The sequence below is a fragment of the Protomyctophum bolini genome, assembly GCF_963924005.1.
Source record: "Protomyctophum bolini genome assembly, chromosome: 21".
NCBI lineage: Eukaryota > Metazoa > Chordata > Actinopteri > Myctophiformes > Myctophidae > Protomyctophum > Protomyctophum bolini.
In genome coordinates, this window is record NC_137882.1 from 26,911,789 (window position 1) to 26,929,353 (window position 17,565).

The 17,565-nt window shown below is 42.1% G+C and overlaps 2 protein-coding genes across 2 annotated transcripts in view; one reads left to right on the forward strand and one right to left on the reverse strand.

Annotated features, from left to right (window-relative positions):
• Window positions 1–13,463, forward strand: part of prkdc (protein kinase, DNA-activated, catalytic subunit) — a 122,139-nt gene extending 108,676 nt beyond the window's left edge. Inside the window, exons 79-87 of the mRNA XM_080794236.1 lie at window positions 851–918; window positions 6,316–6,536; window positions 7,594–7,686; window positions 7,769–7,849; window positions 7,972–8,043; window positions 8,510–8,711; window positions 10,365–10,553; window positions 11,056–11,195; window positions 13,176–13,463. Coding sequence (XP_080650362.1) covers window positions 851–918; window positions 6,316–6,536; window positions 7,594–7,686; window positions 7,769–7,849; window positions 7,972–8,043; window positions 8,510–8,711; window positions 10,365–10,553; window positions 11,056–11,195; window positions 13,176–13,380 — 1,271 coding nt within the window. The 3' untranslated portion in view covers window positions 13,381–13,463. The remainder of the gene's footprint in view (window positions 1–850; window positions 919–6,315; window positions 6,537–7,593; window positions 7,687–7,768; window positions 7,850–7,971; window positions 8,044–8,509; window positions 8,712–10,364; window positions 10,554–11,055; window positions 11,196–13,175) is intronic.
• On the reverse strand, window positions 2,324–5,031 carry LOC308335988 (E3 ubiquitin-protein ligase TRIM39-like; the record flags this gene model as incomplete). The annotated part of the gene is made up of 2 exons (XM_080793231.1): window positions 4,954–5,031; window positions 2,324–3,979 (listed from the first exon to the last, which is right to left on the reverse strand). Exon 2 carries the CDS (start codon window positions 3,968–3,970, stop codon window positions 2,324–2,326), a length of 1,647 nt encoding a protein of 548 aa, XP_080649357.1. The 5' UTR covers window positions 3,971–3,979; window positions 4,954–5,031.
• Window positions 13,464–17,565: the final 4,102 nt, after the last annotated feature.

A 17,565-nucleotide genomic window follows, 5' to 3' on the forward strand; every position in this document is an offset into this window, starting at 1 on the left:
CAGTAATCCTGGTCTCTGCGACATACTAGCGTCATGTCCAGGGGGTGTACTTGTACATCAAGCTGCTTTATCAAGTTACTACCCCCAGTGGCTTCAAGGCAGACCCCCTGCACAAACTTGGAGGTCCCAGGTAAAATGGTACAGTAAATGGTGCATTTATAGAGCGACTTTTATCTAAGGCGCTTTACAGGAGATTGTGCATTGCATTCACCCATTCACACACCGAACCAGAGGAGAACACTGACATCACCACATTTTGAGCGGCGCGCCTCTGCACCGCGAAATGCAAGGAAGTGGGGCTTTCTTACTATGCCAGATTTCCGAATGCGTTTCACCAGGCTTTCAATTTTGAGCCAAATGCAAACGGAAATAAAAACCAAGGCTACAGCCCCCTGCTCCAGCTGGAGGTCCCAGCTGGTAAGATGGAAGAGTTACTCCCCATGGCTGAGCCCGACAGACGATATGCACATCTCCTAGACATCCTGTCAAGCGCCTGATGGAGGGGAAAGGAACTGGTTGGAATAACGTGTTCCTTCCACGCGCTACGTCCAACCAGGGAAACTCCCCCCTGTCAGGTGTAAAGGAGCAACTTGGACACTCAGGCATGAAGGAAGCATGAGTTCAAGTCCGTTGCTCTCCCCCTTGTCCCCCATATATGGGGACTAGGTTGGCGGAGGGTGTGTAGAGCCCAGGATCACATTAGATGATTGACACAGGGGTGAAAAATGGGTTACAAAATCGTGGGATAAAATATATATATTTAAAAAAAAAAAGACATCCTGTCAATTTGTGACTGAATGGCACACGTATCCCTCATGCAAATTGTCCTTTTTTTTCTGTATAATTTTAGGACAGTATGATGGAAGATCCAAACCTCTGCCAGAGTATCACGCAAAGATAACAGGATTTGATGAACGGGTATGTATGAGATCCAAAGATAACAGGATATGATGTACCGTGTACGGTGCAGTGTACAAGGAAGTGTTACAAGGAAGGACATTTCAAGTTCTAGGAATACACTGTGTCAGTCTGTGAGACACGAGGTCTCTGAACAACAATATAACAGTCTGCACACTGGATAATCTGAACATTTATTGTAAAATCCACCAAATATAACAACATTGTATTTTCCATTGTTTCAAACATCAAATCTTCCTAACTACCAAATCCCAGACATGCAAAACATGCTGTCACAATTCCACATGAGATGAACACCAACATAATACTATATGAAGGTCATCAATGTGACAACATGTTGTACCAGAACCCCCAAATCACAAGTCTTAACTTACCTTAGGGCTTAGAAGCATACCCTCTATACTTAAAACAGACCTGTACTTGATGCACTCTTTTTCACCCCTCTACACAAAATCTATTCACCAAAAATATCAGATCTACAAGCTCAGTAGCTCACAACACGTAGCATTGCTATAGGCCTGTCACAATTATTACATGATCACCTAATCGTCAATCATTTCCATGTTGTAAAATGACCATATAGTTTTTTTTAATCAAAAAGAGCAGACCTACACACATTTCCGCTTGATTGCCATAAAATATAATATAAAATATAGTCTTTTTACTGAGAAAGACAGATACAATTCTAAGCAGACATGAATATATTTTAAGCAAAATAAAAAATATAAAAAAAGAAACAATTTGGAAATCTGTTACAAACAATGGATATATTTGAAATGAAAGTTGACTGAGAAACCTGTATGAACTCTTCTATACACACTTTTGTTTTAATTGAAAAACAACCTTTTGGTGCGGATTAGTCTAACGGGGTGCCCAAAAGGTAGATGGTGATCTACCAGTAGATCACAAATGCTGTGCAGGTAGATCCAGACAACTGGGAAAGGATAGTCAGCCATATACTGTATGCTGTTTAGCTATATTTAGTTACTCTGAGGCCAAGGGCCCTTTTCCTTCCCACCAAAAACAGTAACGTTCATGGAGTTTGAGAACAGTAAAATACCATGTGTTGGACAGAAAAACAGTCTGCACACATTGGATAATTTCCCCATGAATATAAATGCAGATCTACAAGCTCACAACGTGTAGCATTGCTAGGCCTGTCACAATTATTACATGATCGCCTAAGCATAATTATCGTTTCCATGTTGAAAAATGTCCAAACGTTTTACAAAAATAGCAGAATAAGCAGATCTACAAGCTTACAACACGTTGTGACGTGTTAGTGATCGCTTTGTATATTTAAGTTATTCGTCAAATCTGCCCTGTGCAATTTGTGATTACGAAGCCTAAAAGGAAAACAGAAATACAAATTGAAATTGAAAGAAAAACAACCTTTTGGTGCGGATTAGTCTAATCTGTGATTGACAGGAGATATGATCAGAGGAGCAGAGTTTGTACCGTTCTTATTACCATATGGACTGAAGTATGGATAGAGTCTCTCAGTGAAGGTGCAGCCAGTGAAAGAGTAAAGATGAACTCTGGTCTCCACATCATAAAAGGAGACTAGACCCTCCTCATAATCCACAAACACTCCTACTTTCTGCAGCTCCTCTCTTACATGGAGGAGGACAGGAGGGCTAGCAAGAGCACCATACTTATTTCCATTCCTCAACCCTATAGTCCAGTAACCATTGGTGGGACTCGGTGTAATGTTCCCCTTCCTGTTGATGGACTCTCTGGCCACTCCTACATCCCAGTCAGTCTTCCCTCCAACCTCAACCTCATAGTAAAACCTTCCTGAGGAGTTGCTTTGTTTTCCTAAGACATCGACACATGTACGGAATCTCTCTGGGTTGTCAGGGAGATTCTTCCTTACATTTCCAAGACTCACTTGTTTTCCATCCTCAGACAGAATGAGTGCAGAGTGTGCTGTATCAGCATCCAGAGTTAGATCCACCTCATATTGCTGGATCCTCCTCAGCTCAGCATCATGCAGGTTCTTCTCTATCTCTTGACTGAGTGTCTTCTCCAACTGAGCCGCAGCTGTCCTCAATGTCCCCACGTGTGAAGACTGATGGACATTGACCTTTGTCCAGTCCTTGGTAGGTGGAGGAGTGTTGGATGTGAAGTTCTGAAGGAGGAGGTGGAGGTGGTCTTCAGTGTGTAAGAGCAGCTTCAGCTCAGAGCTTCTCTTCTCTAACTCTGTGATTTCTTGTTGCAGCTCTTTGATGAAGTCTTCAGCCTGTTTCTCTGTTGTTTTCTGCTTTTCTTCAATCACGTCAATGAGCTCAGCCTGGCTTCTCTCAATACAGCTGATCAGAGCAGTGAAGAGCGGCACACTGACAGCCATGACTGTATCTGCATCTTTCTTACTGAACTCCACTGAGTGTCTGACCTCCTGAATCTTCACTTGTCTCTCCTGGATCATCTGCTGAACTTCAGCCTCTGTCTTTCCCAGCTCAGCCTTCTTTCCTTCATATGCCTCTTTCAGAGATACAGTTCTATGTAACTTGTGTTCGTACTCAGTGCAGAACTGACAGATGCACATGAGGTCAGTCTTACAGAACAGCTCCAGAGGTCTGTCATGTTTCTTACACAGAATGCCTTCCAGGTTCTTCACAGGATCGATTAGCTTGTGTCGTTTTAACCCTGCGAGTCTCAGGTGAGGCTCCAGGTGAGTGTCACAGTAGGAGGTCAGACACACCAGGCAGGACTTCAGGGCTTTGGGTTTGGTCTCAGTACAGACGTCACAGGAGACTTCATCTGGTTCAGCAGGTTCTGGGTTTGTGCTGGAAGTTTGTCTCTGCTGCTTTGACTTCCTGAACTGATCGGCCATCTCAGAGAGGACTTTATTAACAGAGAATTCTGGTCTATTACAGAAGGATTTGTTACACAGAGGACACTGACACACATCACTAGTGTCCCAGTAATGTGTGATGCAGGTGTTGCAGTAGTTGTGTCCACATGGAGTGGTGATTGGGTCAGTGAACACATCCAGACAGATAGAACACAGGAACTGCTCTTCAGACAGGAGACTGCTGGCACACGTCATTTCTACACACTGCAAAAAAAAGTGAAACAACTTTAGTTTTGGATGTTACTTCTCACAGGTATCTCTACCAGGCCGGAGATTATCATTTGTGTGTCTGTCTTTGAGCAGCTAATCTCTGGCACCACTGGACCGATCCATGTGAAACTTTGCAAACATACAGTACTCCCAATTGGCAAAAGTGAAACATATTTTATTTTTGGATGCTACTTATATACAGATATCTGAGTATCTGACTAATTACCTAAAAACACCCACATCCACAATACTACCGTGCCCTAGAACGACGATCTTATAAAAACAAACATGGGTAAATTCTCCTTCTACAGCACTGCCACCCAAGTGTGGAATCACTGGAATGTCCTGACCCCTTCCCTCAACAATGCAGATCACTGTTTTTTTTAAACGGGCCTAAAAATCCACCTTTCAGCAGGCCACAGGGAGAGGAAATGATCACTTCTCCTGACAGGTGATTATCAATAGGCCAAAGAAGATTTTCTTATTTTTTGTATATGCACTTGTATCAAATGCAGCCCAAAGTGCTTTACGTAAAATAGAGAACAAAAGAAAAATATCATTCATAATATTAAACACAAGATTAAGAACAAATTAAAAGGAGGCAAGATCAACATTAAGACACTACAAGAAAATAGCAAAAAAATAACCACTACCTGACTTTTAGAAGGATTACAGACTCTCACAGATCTCACACCTGTTCATTCACTTTGATATTTAACCACACAGACTACCTGTCACCTATATAGATAGCTGGATGCGGCCTACAAAACACACACAGACAGTCAGACACACACACACACACACACACACACACATTTTGGGGAAGTGAAAAACGCTATGATAGTCATAGGCTACGTGAGGAAAAAAAATCAGGATTAGAGTTTAATAGACAGACTGACTGAGAGGCAGGTTTCCTTGTGTATAGTATAAATCATTAACTAAATGCAGTAGCCTATACTCATACTCACCAATGCTTTTGTCAGTATCTGTGTAAAATGTCTTGTTGAAAGGTTCTGTAGAGACTTTGTGTATAACGTCTTGTAGAAAGGTTTTGTAGAGAGTATTAGACTAGAGACTAGAGAGTGTGTCGCTGCCACCAAACTTTTATCTGTTTACTTTCGTTTCACCAGATTTCATTTCATTTCCTCACTGCGCAACTGTAGCTGTTAACCCTTTACTGCCACCTGCTGGACAACAACTCAGAATGTGTACACAACCATTTGAGAATCCCAGCATCTATAATTCCAGACAGGGAACATTATCCAATCTACAGTAGTGGAAAAACTACTCAAATGTTTTATTTAAGTAAAAATAGCAATACTGCAATGTAGAACTATACTCTGTTACAAGTATAAGTCCGGAAATGTACTTAAAGTTCCAAAAGTAATTAAGCTAGTCAATTGTGAAGAATATGTCCCATTTCAAGATGTCAAATGTATAAACATCCTAAAAACATCCATCTGCCGCTAGACATATTTAATTATTCATATCATGGGCACAGTTTAGTTACAGTACGGTAAGAGGATAGGTGGGCAGACTGGGCACCAAGGAATAGTGGGCATCTCTGTGTTAAATTGGCTATTTTTCCCCAAAATATATATATATAAAAAGTTTGTTTTTAAGAAAAGTATGCTTTGCATGATTAGAAGAGCTTTAACATTAGACAATTTAGGTCTCATATTTCTACAACTGCTACAAAACCTGTATATCCAGTCATGTTGGCACATAAACAAGAAGTTCAAGCCAAGGACAAAATTAAGTCTGATAATGATTTACAGTGCAGTGTACAGTATGGGGAAATGGTGGTGGGAAGGGGACTTTAACTTGTTTTTTTACAGGGGCCAGTTTCAAATTGCAGAAACCCGTAGGTGCTCTTTGAAAGCGGTCTTGAAGGAGTCTAGGGATTAACATCTCTTAACGGCTGTTGGTAGGGTGTTCCACATTTTAGTTTAGTCAAGTTCTAGGAATACACTGTCAGTCTGTACACGAGGTCTCTGAACAACAATATAATATGACTTTTTAAAAATACTTTTTTTATAATTTCGACGTATAATGTACGTAAAAACGTTTGCTCCCTTGAGGGGGATAGTACTGTCACAGTCACAGACTTTTGTCATTCCTTGTACAGTCTCTAGGTCTTGTATTTCCTACTGTATGTATTCCCTGGTATAGTTTTCATTGTTCCGTTTGTTTGCTGCAGCTGTGTCTCATTTTGTAATTAACCCTCGTGTATATCATTCTTGTTCCCCAGTCAGTCCTTGTTGAGTCATTGTATCCTGTCACCTGTTTCAGTCTGTTTTAAGTTGTTCATGTTCCGTCCTCCATCCCAGGTGAAAGTGATGACGTCCATCCGCCGGCCCAAGCGCCTGGTGGTGCGCGGCGACGACGAGCGCGACCACCCCTTCCTGGTGAAGGGCGGGGAGGACCTGCGGCAGGACCAGCGCATCGAGCAGCTCTTCTCCGTCATGAACATCCTGCTGGGCCGCGACATGGCCTGCACGCAGCGCAGCCTCAGCCTGCGCACCTACCAGGTCATCCCCATCACCTCCAGGTACTCCGAGATGGGCAGTATTTGAAATACATGTATTTGAAATACTTTTTTGTATTTTGTAATTTGTATTTTGCTGGGATGGAAGAAATGAGATGTATTTTGTATCTAAATACTTTCAGATTAGAGTATTTTCTGTATTTCAAATACATAAAATACTTTTTTTGTTTTAATGTAATTTTATTCTGAAATGGACACATGTTAAACATTTACACTGCCTCAGGTTTAAACTGTAGGGGCAAAACACACGCACCCATACACACAACACAACACAATGTGTGATGTCACTTCTATTCCGCCTTCTGATTGGCTTACACACAAATTGAACCACAAATGAGAGGCAGGGTGTAGTAGGGCGGGCCTTCAGTTGTTGGAGACTTACCTCACAAGGCTCACATCTTCAAGTTCTTCTTAAAAATCTTCAATGTATTAGACATTCTGTCAGGTCATTAATTTAATATTTGGCAATCAATTATGAATTTACTTACCATTATACACATGTTCATGAAAATGTATTGTCATGTATTTTCAAAATACGTATTTGTATCTCAAATACATTTCAGTATTTGTATTTTATATTTAGATAAATTTTTTGACCCAGTATTTGTATTTTGTAACAAAATACATTTTCAATGTATTTTGTAACAAAATACAAATACTACTATATACTATATACTACTAATAAAAAAATTGTATTTTGTAACAAAATACAAATACTGGGTCAAAAAATACTGGTCTCAGTATTTGAGATATGCCCATCTCTGCAGGTACTGTAAGGTCGTCCACATTCAGGATTGGGATGAACCTAGCCTGGGCACCATTTAATTTAAGGTATATGATCCTGTCGGGAGCGGATGATATCGTTACATCATGTTGTAGTATTGTTTTGTAGGCAGGATAACAACAGACGGCAACTTCCTTTTCCCTCAAACCGAAGCTACAGGCTATACGAGAGCTTTTATTGAGAAAAATAGGTTTGAACCACGCCTGGACCACTAGGCCAGCCAGGCGCCCCCGATTTTATTTTTGCTTCATGCCCTTTATGTCCTTGTGTTTGTAGAGTCGGCCTGATAGAATGGATGGAGAACACTCGGACGCTCAAAGACCTTCTGAGCAGCACCTGGACCGATGAGGAGAGGCAGTCGTCCAACAGGTACCGCACTGAGGCCATAAACATCGATCTGTATCTCCTATTCCTTGTGGTCAAAACAGGCTTTATTCCACTTTTCTTTAAGGCCCGCGGAGATGTACGAGAAATGGCTGGACAAAGTTGGTCCAAAGGTCCAACCTATTAGGAGATATGCTGAGTCTTACAAGTAAGTCAAATCACTTGATGCTACACATCCTACATCTATCACTTGTATTGCGACACAAATCATCTTAACAGAGGCAACACACATCCTACCTCTATCTATATGTGCCGTCTCTTTTCCCCCAGGAAGGCGAGTCGCGCTGAAACCGTCGACAACTTCACAAAGATGTCACAGCTCGTGCCCGCTGACCAGCTCAAGTAAGTCGCCCTGTTCTTTTTGTTTTCCAAGTGTCCATCATCCAACACATCTACAGTATAGTCGTTCATAGCCGGAGCTCTCTGCCTATTCGGCATATCCACACAGTTGCCACCCCGTTTTGTCATGGCCGCCATGTGAAGGTAGTACCCCCCGAGCTTTAACCCATTTAGGCCTGATGTCGATATTTAAAAAAACTGATGGAGGGGAAAGGAACTGGTCGGAATAACGTGTTCCTTCCACGCGCTACGTCCAACCAGGGAAACTCCCCCCTGTCAGGTGTAAAGGAGCAACCTGGACACTCAGGCATGAAGGAAGCATGAGTTCAAGTCCGTTGCTCTCCCCAGGTTGGTGGAGGGTGTGAAGAGCCCAGGATCACATTAGATAATTGACACATGGGTGAAAAATGGGTTACAAAATCGTGGGGAAAAAAACACCAAAATTGTTCCCTCTCTCTCCTTTTCCCAGGAGAGCGTTTGTTCGTATGAGCACCAGCCCAGAGGCCTTCCTGTCGCTGCGCTCCCACTTCATCAGCTCCCACGCCCTGCTGTGCGTGAGCCACTGGCTGCTGGGCATCGGAGACCGCCACCTCTCCAACTTCATGATCAACATGGAGACGGGCGGGATGATCGGCATCGACTTTGGTCACGCCTTCGGCTCGGCCACGCAGGTTGGTGGTCTCACTTTATTAAAACTGTAAAACCCGGATACATTTCTACTTGCAAAAAAACGATTTCAACATTACTTTTTACTACTAGGACTTATCAGAGGAAATTATGTAAAAAATATATTTATATTTATTTTGCAAATTTTATGCACATTTATAATAATAATAATTTACATTTGGGGGATATCTTTCACAATAATGAATAAAACATGTTCTAGACATTCTAATGATCACAAAAAGTCCAGAGATTATTAATTTGTGTGAATTTCACCTCTGTGTGGGGTATTTATATACAAATATCATGACCAATGGCATTGAAATGGCATTGCAAAAGAACATTAAAAAAATGTTCTAATTCATTAATTGAAATATGTAGTATTGCACAGCTGGGTGTTACAGGGTGATGTTTGCTGCTGCTTCTCTCACGGAAAATTGCCACAAAACAACGGCGCGTGCGCCAGGAAAATAAATAAAGAAAACATGATTCTTCTCACCCCCACCCCGAGGTCATAATAGTTTTGTATTTTTCATTATAGTTTAGTTTAGTTTTGCCTCTTTTTTTTCCTAAGTCAGTTCGTTTTCATTTGGTTTTATAGCGGCTTGCTAGATTTTATTAGTTTTTATTTTTGTGACACCGCTTTTAGTTTTAGTGTAGGTTCCTTTTTTTTTCTTTTTCAAAAAGGTACAAAGATACCATTTAAGAATATATATATTCAGTTACTGTTGGTAACAAGAAAAACTAAGGGCATTTTTGTCTGTCATATCAGTTAATTTTAGTTAGTTTTGTAAACACACAATAAAGTTTCAGTTAGTTATTGTTTTTTTATTATAGTTTTATTCAGTTCAGTTAACCTCTCCTCTCCCTGACAGTTCCTCCTCTCACCACAGAGCTCATGATTCTTCTCTCCTCTCCCCTGAACAGTTCCTCCTCTCACCACAGAGCTCATGATTCTTCTCTCCTCTCCCCTGAACAGTTCCTCCTCTCACCACAGAGCTCATGATTCTTCTCTCCTCTCCCCTGAACAGTTCCTCCTCTCACCACAGAGCTCATGATTCTTCTCTCCTCTCCCTGAACAGTTCCTCCTCTCACCACAGAGCTCATGATTCTTCTCTCCCTGAACAGTTCCTCCTCTCACCACAGAGCTCATGATTCTTCTCTCCTCTCCCTGACAGTTCCTCCTCTCACCACAGAGCTCATGATTCTTCTCTCCTCTCCCTGACAGTTCCTCCTCTCACCACAGAGCTCATGATTCTTCTCTCCTCTACCTGAACAGTTCCTCCTCTCACCACAGAGCTCATGATTCTTCTCTCCTCTCCCCTGAACAGTTCCTCCTCTCACCACAGAGCTCATGATTCTCCTCTCCCTGAACAGTTCCTCCTCTCACCACAGAGCTCATGATTCTTCTCTCCCTGAACAGTTCCTCCTCTCACCACAGAGCTCATGATTCTTCTCTCCTCTACCTGAACAGTTCCTCTTCTCACCACAGAGCTCATGATTCTTCTGTCCTCTCCCCTGAACAGTTCCTCCTCTCACCACAGAGCTCATGATTCTTCTTTCCTCTCCCAGAGCTCATGATTCTCCTCTCCTCTCCCCTGAACAGTTCCTCCTCTCACCACAGAGCAGCTCATGATTCCCCTCTCCTCTCCCCTGAACAGTTCCTCCCGGTGCCGGAGCTCATGCCGTTCCGGCTGACGCGTCAGTTCGTGAACGTCATGCAGCCCCTGAAGGAGGCGGGTCTGATCCAGAGCGTCATGGTGCATTCTCTCCGGGCGTACCGGGCCGAGCCGGAGCTGCTGCTCAACACCATGGACGTGTTCGTCAAGGAGCCGTCCCTGGACTGGAAGGTCAGTGAGGACTGGAGGAGGAGGGTGTTGCTTTGTCGACAGCAGTGGTTTCCGTGCCAAGGACCCCCGAATTTATATATATTTGGCCCGGGACCCCCCCCCCCCCCCCCATGTTTTGTTCCAGGGACCAATATTAACCCATTTTTGACCTGAGATCAGATTCTAAAAATGTCTTCTAAATCCTGACAGTTTTCTGAAAAAGCTATGTTTCTATGTGTCAGTCGATTTTTCAAAAATAGCAGACCTACAAGCTTGTAGATCTGCTATAGCACAACATGATGCTAACACCAAAAGGGGTTCCCGGCCCAAAATGGGATAAGCAAAAGGATGCACAGCACAGCAGTCCTTGTGAGGTGCCAGCCAAACGGGAAAGTTAAGATTGAGTGAAAAAAAAGCAAAGATATGAGTTAAAAAGTTTTTAATTCATAATGTTTGCTCTACACTGGACCCCAGGCATAGAACGAACGACGATTGTGTCTCAACCTCCTCTTTCTCTCCCCAGAACTTTGAGATGAAACAGCTGAAGAAGGGCGGCACGTGGACGGAGTCCGTCGACACCAAGGAGATCAACTGGTACCCGCTGCAGAAGGTCCTCTTCGCCCGGAGGAAGCTGGAAGGGGCCAACCCGGCCGTCCTAACCAGGTAGGTGAACCGGTAGCCTCGGAAACCCAGACGTTTTTATTTCCAGGGAGGAAAAAAAAGTCTGGGTCTGAGTCCACTTCAATTCGGCATAGAGTAGCGCAAACATTGCTCACTCTCTGCTGATTTCTGATCGTCTGCACCTTTGTAAAATTGACATACAAACGCACACATGTACACACACACACGCTCCTCTCTCTCTCTGTCGCTCTAAGTAATTAGTCTCATGTCGCGCAGCTGCGCATAGTTTCTCCCGGCGGATTCTGCCGGGAGCTGCCTATGCCATAGAAAGCATAGGTGAGTTCCAGGCTAGTGAACCGGTAATAAATGAACCCGGACGTCCTAAGACCAGGTAGGTGAACCGGTGATAAATTAACCCAGACATGGTAAACGGGGCGCATACGTTGGTTAGACATACTAACAGTCCGACAACACCGTCACTCGCCATTGTCAAGGTTCAAGATTGCTTTATTTGTCATGTGTTTTTTCCAAGTACAAAACACACCAAAGCTAAATAGCCTAATGTTTCTCTTAGTTAAAAGACAGCATAATTCATACAAGAATAAAATAATACTCTGAATTAATTATTATTAATAATTATTAATGAATTACTGAATTATTATCATCGTCATTGTCAAAATCATTGCAGTATAATTATGTCCTTTCAGGTTGAAACCCTGTGATGGTCCAATCATTTAAACTTTTCAGGAAAGTGTACCAATGCATCTAATGTAGTTAGTATTCAGTCACACGCTCTTGTTAATACTTTCCATTGGTTAAATATTTAGAAAACCCACCACTTTAGACATTGTGTTTCATCGTGTTTGGGAGGGTAAACCACAGGCCTTTACCCAGAGGGGTTAATTAGGGTTAGACATAAAATTTCTTTAAAAAAAATAGCACATCGCCCTGCTTCGTCTAAACTACCAATGGAACTATCAATGGAACACGTGCTCCGAAGCATCTTCCGCATGAACGAATGGCCCCGAAATGTCTGAAAATCAAACGTTAAAGCCTCAATCTGTGATTGAACTGGCTGGCTGCATGTACAGTAGAAGGGCAGCAACATTTACAATGATGATAACAGCTAGACATCAATCATGAGATTATGTGTGTGCTTCATTCCCTGAAATCGATTAGTTTCGATTAACCGACTCACTCCTAGTCCTAACACATGTGTTTTATTAATACGGGCAGATGCAATGATGCAAAGCCACACAGCGTATTTGTAGCTTTCCAACGTTGTAGCTGAAGCTGAAGCCAGTTCATCTTATTTGCAGCTTTGTAGCTTCTGCAGCTGCTACAAACGTCGGAATCATCTTTGCGTCTTCATGTCGCTCGCTTATACTGTACATTGACAATGAATGGCAGACTGCATCTTTGCATCTGCCCGTGTGAACGCAGCATATGTAATGGGCTATACTTGTAACGGTCAGATATCTCTATCACTGCTACTAATTATTTAAATCACGGGTTGTGAATGATCTCCTCTTAGGACACAATTGATAAAGTGAATGTATAGAAATAGCCTGCATAACCAGCAGAAAACACAGTCAGAAGCAAAACTCACGTTAACCTTTTATCTCAAGTCAAAGCAAGGAATCAACAGTTATACAAACAGAGTTAAATTAAATGAATGAAGGAATGATCCGAAGCTATAGCTTTGTGGTAAAGAGATGTTTAGTGAACAAACGTGTCCAGATTCCTCGTAGACTCCCTGTATGTTTGTCTCTCTCTCTCTCAGGTCTACCTGTCAGGCCGGTAACCTCCGCCTACTTTATGGGCGTCAGTCCAACTCCAGACCCGTGTCAATCAAAATATATCAAATAAAATAAACATAGTCTTTAAAACGCCCCAAATAATAACAAAATCACAAAATATATAGGACCTTACCCTACTTTTAAATGTTGATATTAAAATAAATCATGTTTAACTTGTGTGGCAGTTGCTACATACTGTGTTTTATTATCACCATCTCCACAGTGAGGAGGTGAAGCTGGGCTTCGAGAAGGACGCGTGCTTCAAGGGCATGCAGGCCGTGGCGCTGGGCTCCCGGGAGCACAGCGTGCGCGCCCGGCTGCCCGCCGACGGCCTCTCGGTGGAGCAGCAGGTGGACTGCCTGCTGGACCAGGCCATGGACCCCAACGTGCTGGGCAGGGTGTGGCGGGGCTGGGAGCCCTGGGTCTGAGTCTGAAGGCCTATTCATAGTCTGGATTTTCGGTGGTGAGGTGACCACCTGGAGCTGAATTAACGTTGAGCAGTGGTGAGTATAAAAACAGAGAGAAGGGCTGGAGTGGTGGTGGTGGTGGTTTGCTCTTCACCGCGGCTCAGTGACGTCATGTTGTAGTTCGGTGGTCACCTAACCACCGAAAGTCCAGACTATGTATGAGCCTTGACCCTCTCGACGTACTGGCCTGGGCAGGGTGTGGAGGCCGGGGCTGGGAGGGAGGGAGCCCATAGGGTCTGACCGACCTTATAATGATGGAAGTTCTTCGACTATAGGCTACATTTACACACTCTTTTTCTCCTTGCTATAGTGACTATTTTCGCCATGTTAAGGTTTTCGCGCTGTTTGTTTTCAGACGTGTGTCACGTTGAATGTCAAGTGATGCCAGAGATCGTTTCTGTAATCTTTTTTTAGTGTGCCCTATCCCCTCTAACGCATGGCTTTTGAAAATGACGTCTGGGATCTGTATTGTTAATGTTTGTTTAGGGCACTTGTTTAGGGTAATTTGCTAGCCAAGTCTACATACAGACTTTAATGTTGTTTAGGCTTTAGGGCACCACTTATAGGAAGTAAATCGTTTGCTAGCCAAGTCTATGGACTTTACTGTCGTTTAGGCTTTAGTGGCACCACTTTTTCTTCGTAAGGCCTACTTGATCGTACAACAGCGTCACACAAAAGTAGCAGATCCGCAAGCTCGTTTTGGGCTTGTAGATCTGCTTTTTAAAAAGTAATAGTTTTGGAAGCAATTTCCAGATTGGCTATTCCCGGCGAAGAGATTTGGTGTAGAAGGAAACGAGAGCGGACCAACCAATTAAGGTACGTTTGGTTAAGTATATGTGGCTAAGAAACCTGTCCGTCAGTAGCAGGGAGAAATAGAGTCTGATTTGGGACATCAATGCTAAACGGTTATGCAATTCCTTGAACTCCTTGTCCTGTTCGGTTATTGTTTACTTTTTCATATTGTCGAGCGTTGTTCGTTTTTGATATAAAATAAAAATGACTGTCCAAACAATCAGTGAGCTTAATGCTTTGTAATATGTGCTCAGACATGCAGTATATCTCGTTGGCCTTCGGTCTCGACGTACTACAGAGGTATTTGTATCCGACGTTGGGTCAAAGTTTCCGGACACAGAAGCTAAATCTCAAAGGATCCCCTTTGTTGGCCCACATGCTCATTAACCCATTTAGGCCTGACCTCAACATTTAAAAAAATCTTCTAAATCCTCCAGTTTTCTGAATATATATATATTGTCACGATTTTTCAAAAACGAGCTTGTAGATCTGCTATTTTGCAATAGCTAAATTATGACATGTTTAAAACACCAAAAGGGTTTCCCGCCCCAAAATGGGTTACTGTGACCTAATTATAGACAAAAGATCCAAACAACAAGGATAAAAGGACGAGTTAATAACAAAAACACATAACTCATAAGTTATACAAAATCTGCTAAAACCATAAAAATAACTAAGACTTGTTCACATCAGGGTCCTCCATTTTCAATTCATCAGAACATTTAAAGACATACATATATACTAGGCATGTAACGATTATTTTCTTCTTTTCTTTGATGGCATCTTAGGATAGATGTAGACCTATTTGACAGTGCAGAAACATAATTGCCTTCCTTGATGTATTAATGACCATCAATAACGACCATCACCTGTGTCACAGACAAATACAGCTCCCCTCTGCAGGCCTCTACTACTGAAAGTGACTGCATGGAGTCTGTCTCATTTCTCTCCAAAAGCATGTGAATATGATGAATTTTATTTTTTATTTTTTTGAAAATCGATACATATCGTCGAGATATAATATCGATATCGATATATGATATATCGTTACATGCCTAATATATGTATATGTAAAAACAAAAAGCATCATATAGGTGTAGGTTACGTAAGAGAATGGCCCTCCCCATCACATTGTGCACAAAAGTGACAAACATTTTCCTGCATTCTTATCTTATCCCCCGGGGAAAGAAACCCTCACTTGTCATGCCAAGATGTTTTGAGAGCTGTCCCATCTGGTTCATGGAACACATACGCTCAAGGCCATTGACGGAGTACATTGTTTACTTAAGTACAACGTAGTGCCAAAAGTAAAAATTTATCTTAGAAGGTCCCATTTCCCAATTTTCAAACGTACGGTATAAATCACACCCGTGTGAACTGAGTGGTGCAACTCCCCCCCCCCCCCCCCCCCCCCTTTTCTCTCTCTCTCTCTCTCATTAGCAGGCAACAGTGCAGCACTGTCTCTCTCTCTCTCTCTCTGTTTATGGCACAACAGTGCCCCTACTGGTACTCATAGTCACATAGGTGGGTTAACGTTTAGGCGAACATAGGTATAGGTAGGTGAACACGGACATTGCTGTTCCTTGGAGTGGTTGCACCACTCAAAAATGGATAAAATAAAATCATTTGATAATGGCAGATCTCAAAGCTCACCAAAATGATGAAGGGTAGGCTACAATATGCCTGTCTGTCTACAAGTGTAGGTACCGTGGTACAGTTTGAGGCATTTGTACTTTAGTATTTCCAATACTTCTACTTCTACAGTACTACACAACATCTCAGAAGCAAACTCCGAACTGGAGTACATTTTTGAATTCCATACTTGTAGATATTTCACCATGCGCTGCTGTTTACCATATATACCATTATGGGGGGAGGGGTCTCTTAACACCCAGTCGAACGTATATGGGAGGAGCGCTCAGCTGATACTTTATACTATATATGAGGCCTGTTCGAAACGTACAGCGCTCTTCTCCTGGCCAGGCAACATGAGGACGTTGTGGGGTCTGTCTGTAACATACAGGTTCTCCTGGTGGAGTCATTGGTGCCTGGACATAATATGGTATATCTTCTGCGACATCTGTGAGTCAGCACACGCACCACGCGCACACACACCACATTTATTAACCATGGTGTTTTAGATAAAGTAACATGGGGTGGAATTATTCGACACGTGCGCTCACATTGTTGTTATTTATGGCTTAAATACATCGTTAAACGTGTGACGTTAAGTAATTTGAAAGCTGCTAAATTCACATATTATTATTTGCAGTTAAAAAGATTGATTTAATTTGTGAAACATTGATTTATTTACATTGAATTGATGCATTTTCCATTTGTATTGCCTGTTATCTCAAGAAACTGCATGTACCACAATGCTTTGCGGCAGAGAGCAGACGTGTGTCGCGTTGAATGCCAAGTGATGCCAGAGGTGGTTTCTGTAATCCTTTTGAGCGCCCTATCCCCTCCAACGCATGGCTTTTGAAAATGACGTCATATGGCAGCCAAGTCTGTGGTATTGTTATTGTTAATGTTTGTTTAGGGCACTTGTTTAGGGTAATTTGCTAGCCAAGTCTACAGACTTTAATGTTGTTTAGGGGACCACTTAGGAAGTCAATCGTTTGCTAGCCAAGTCTATGGACTTAAATGTTGTTTAGGCTTTAGGGCACCACATGGGAAGCAAATCGTTTGCTAGCCAAGTCTGTGGACTTTAATGTTTGTCATTCTTTTCATGTCAATTTTATTTATATAGCACATTTAAAAATAACGGCAGTTGACCCAAAGTGCTTTCCAGAACAAATATTCACAAATATTCATATGGCACTGAATGACAAAGCTGGATGTCATAAAATTATAAATATCTTGTAACTAATTTTGTTTCATATGATAAAGTTAAGATAAACAAGCCAGGATGGATGTTTATATCCTTTATTACATGATATCCACAAAAGCAAAAAAGGCACACCTCATTTTCACAAATAATTCTATTTTAAAGCCTAACTTACTTATCTTATTACGATGCCCTGCCAAGCCATTTTGACCGTAGTAAATTTACACACGTACTTGTAAATTGTAATAATACATTACTTTGACTTTTATATGGCAGTAGTAGTGTATACAGTATATATATATATAATTTATATATATATATTTTCTATATTTCATATTTTTCTTCAGACAGACCACCGCATCAGTTTACACAGCTGTCAACAGGAACTCAAAATCCCACACTGGATGTTACCGTTCACTCTCTGTGTGTGTGTGTGTGTGTGTGTGTGTGTGTGTGTGTGTGTGTGTGTGTGTGCGTGTGCGTGCGCTCGCTCGCAGCTTTCATCAAGTTCAGCTCAGTTCAAC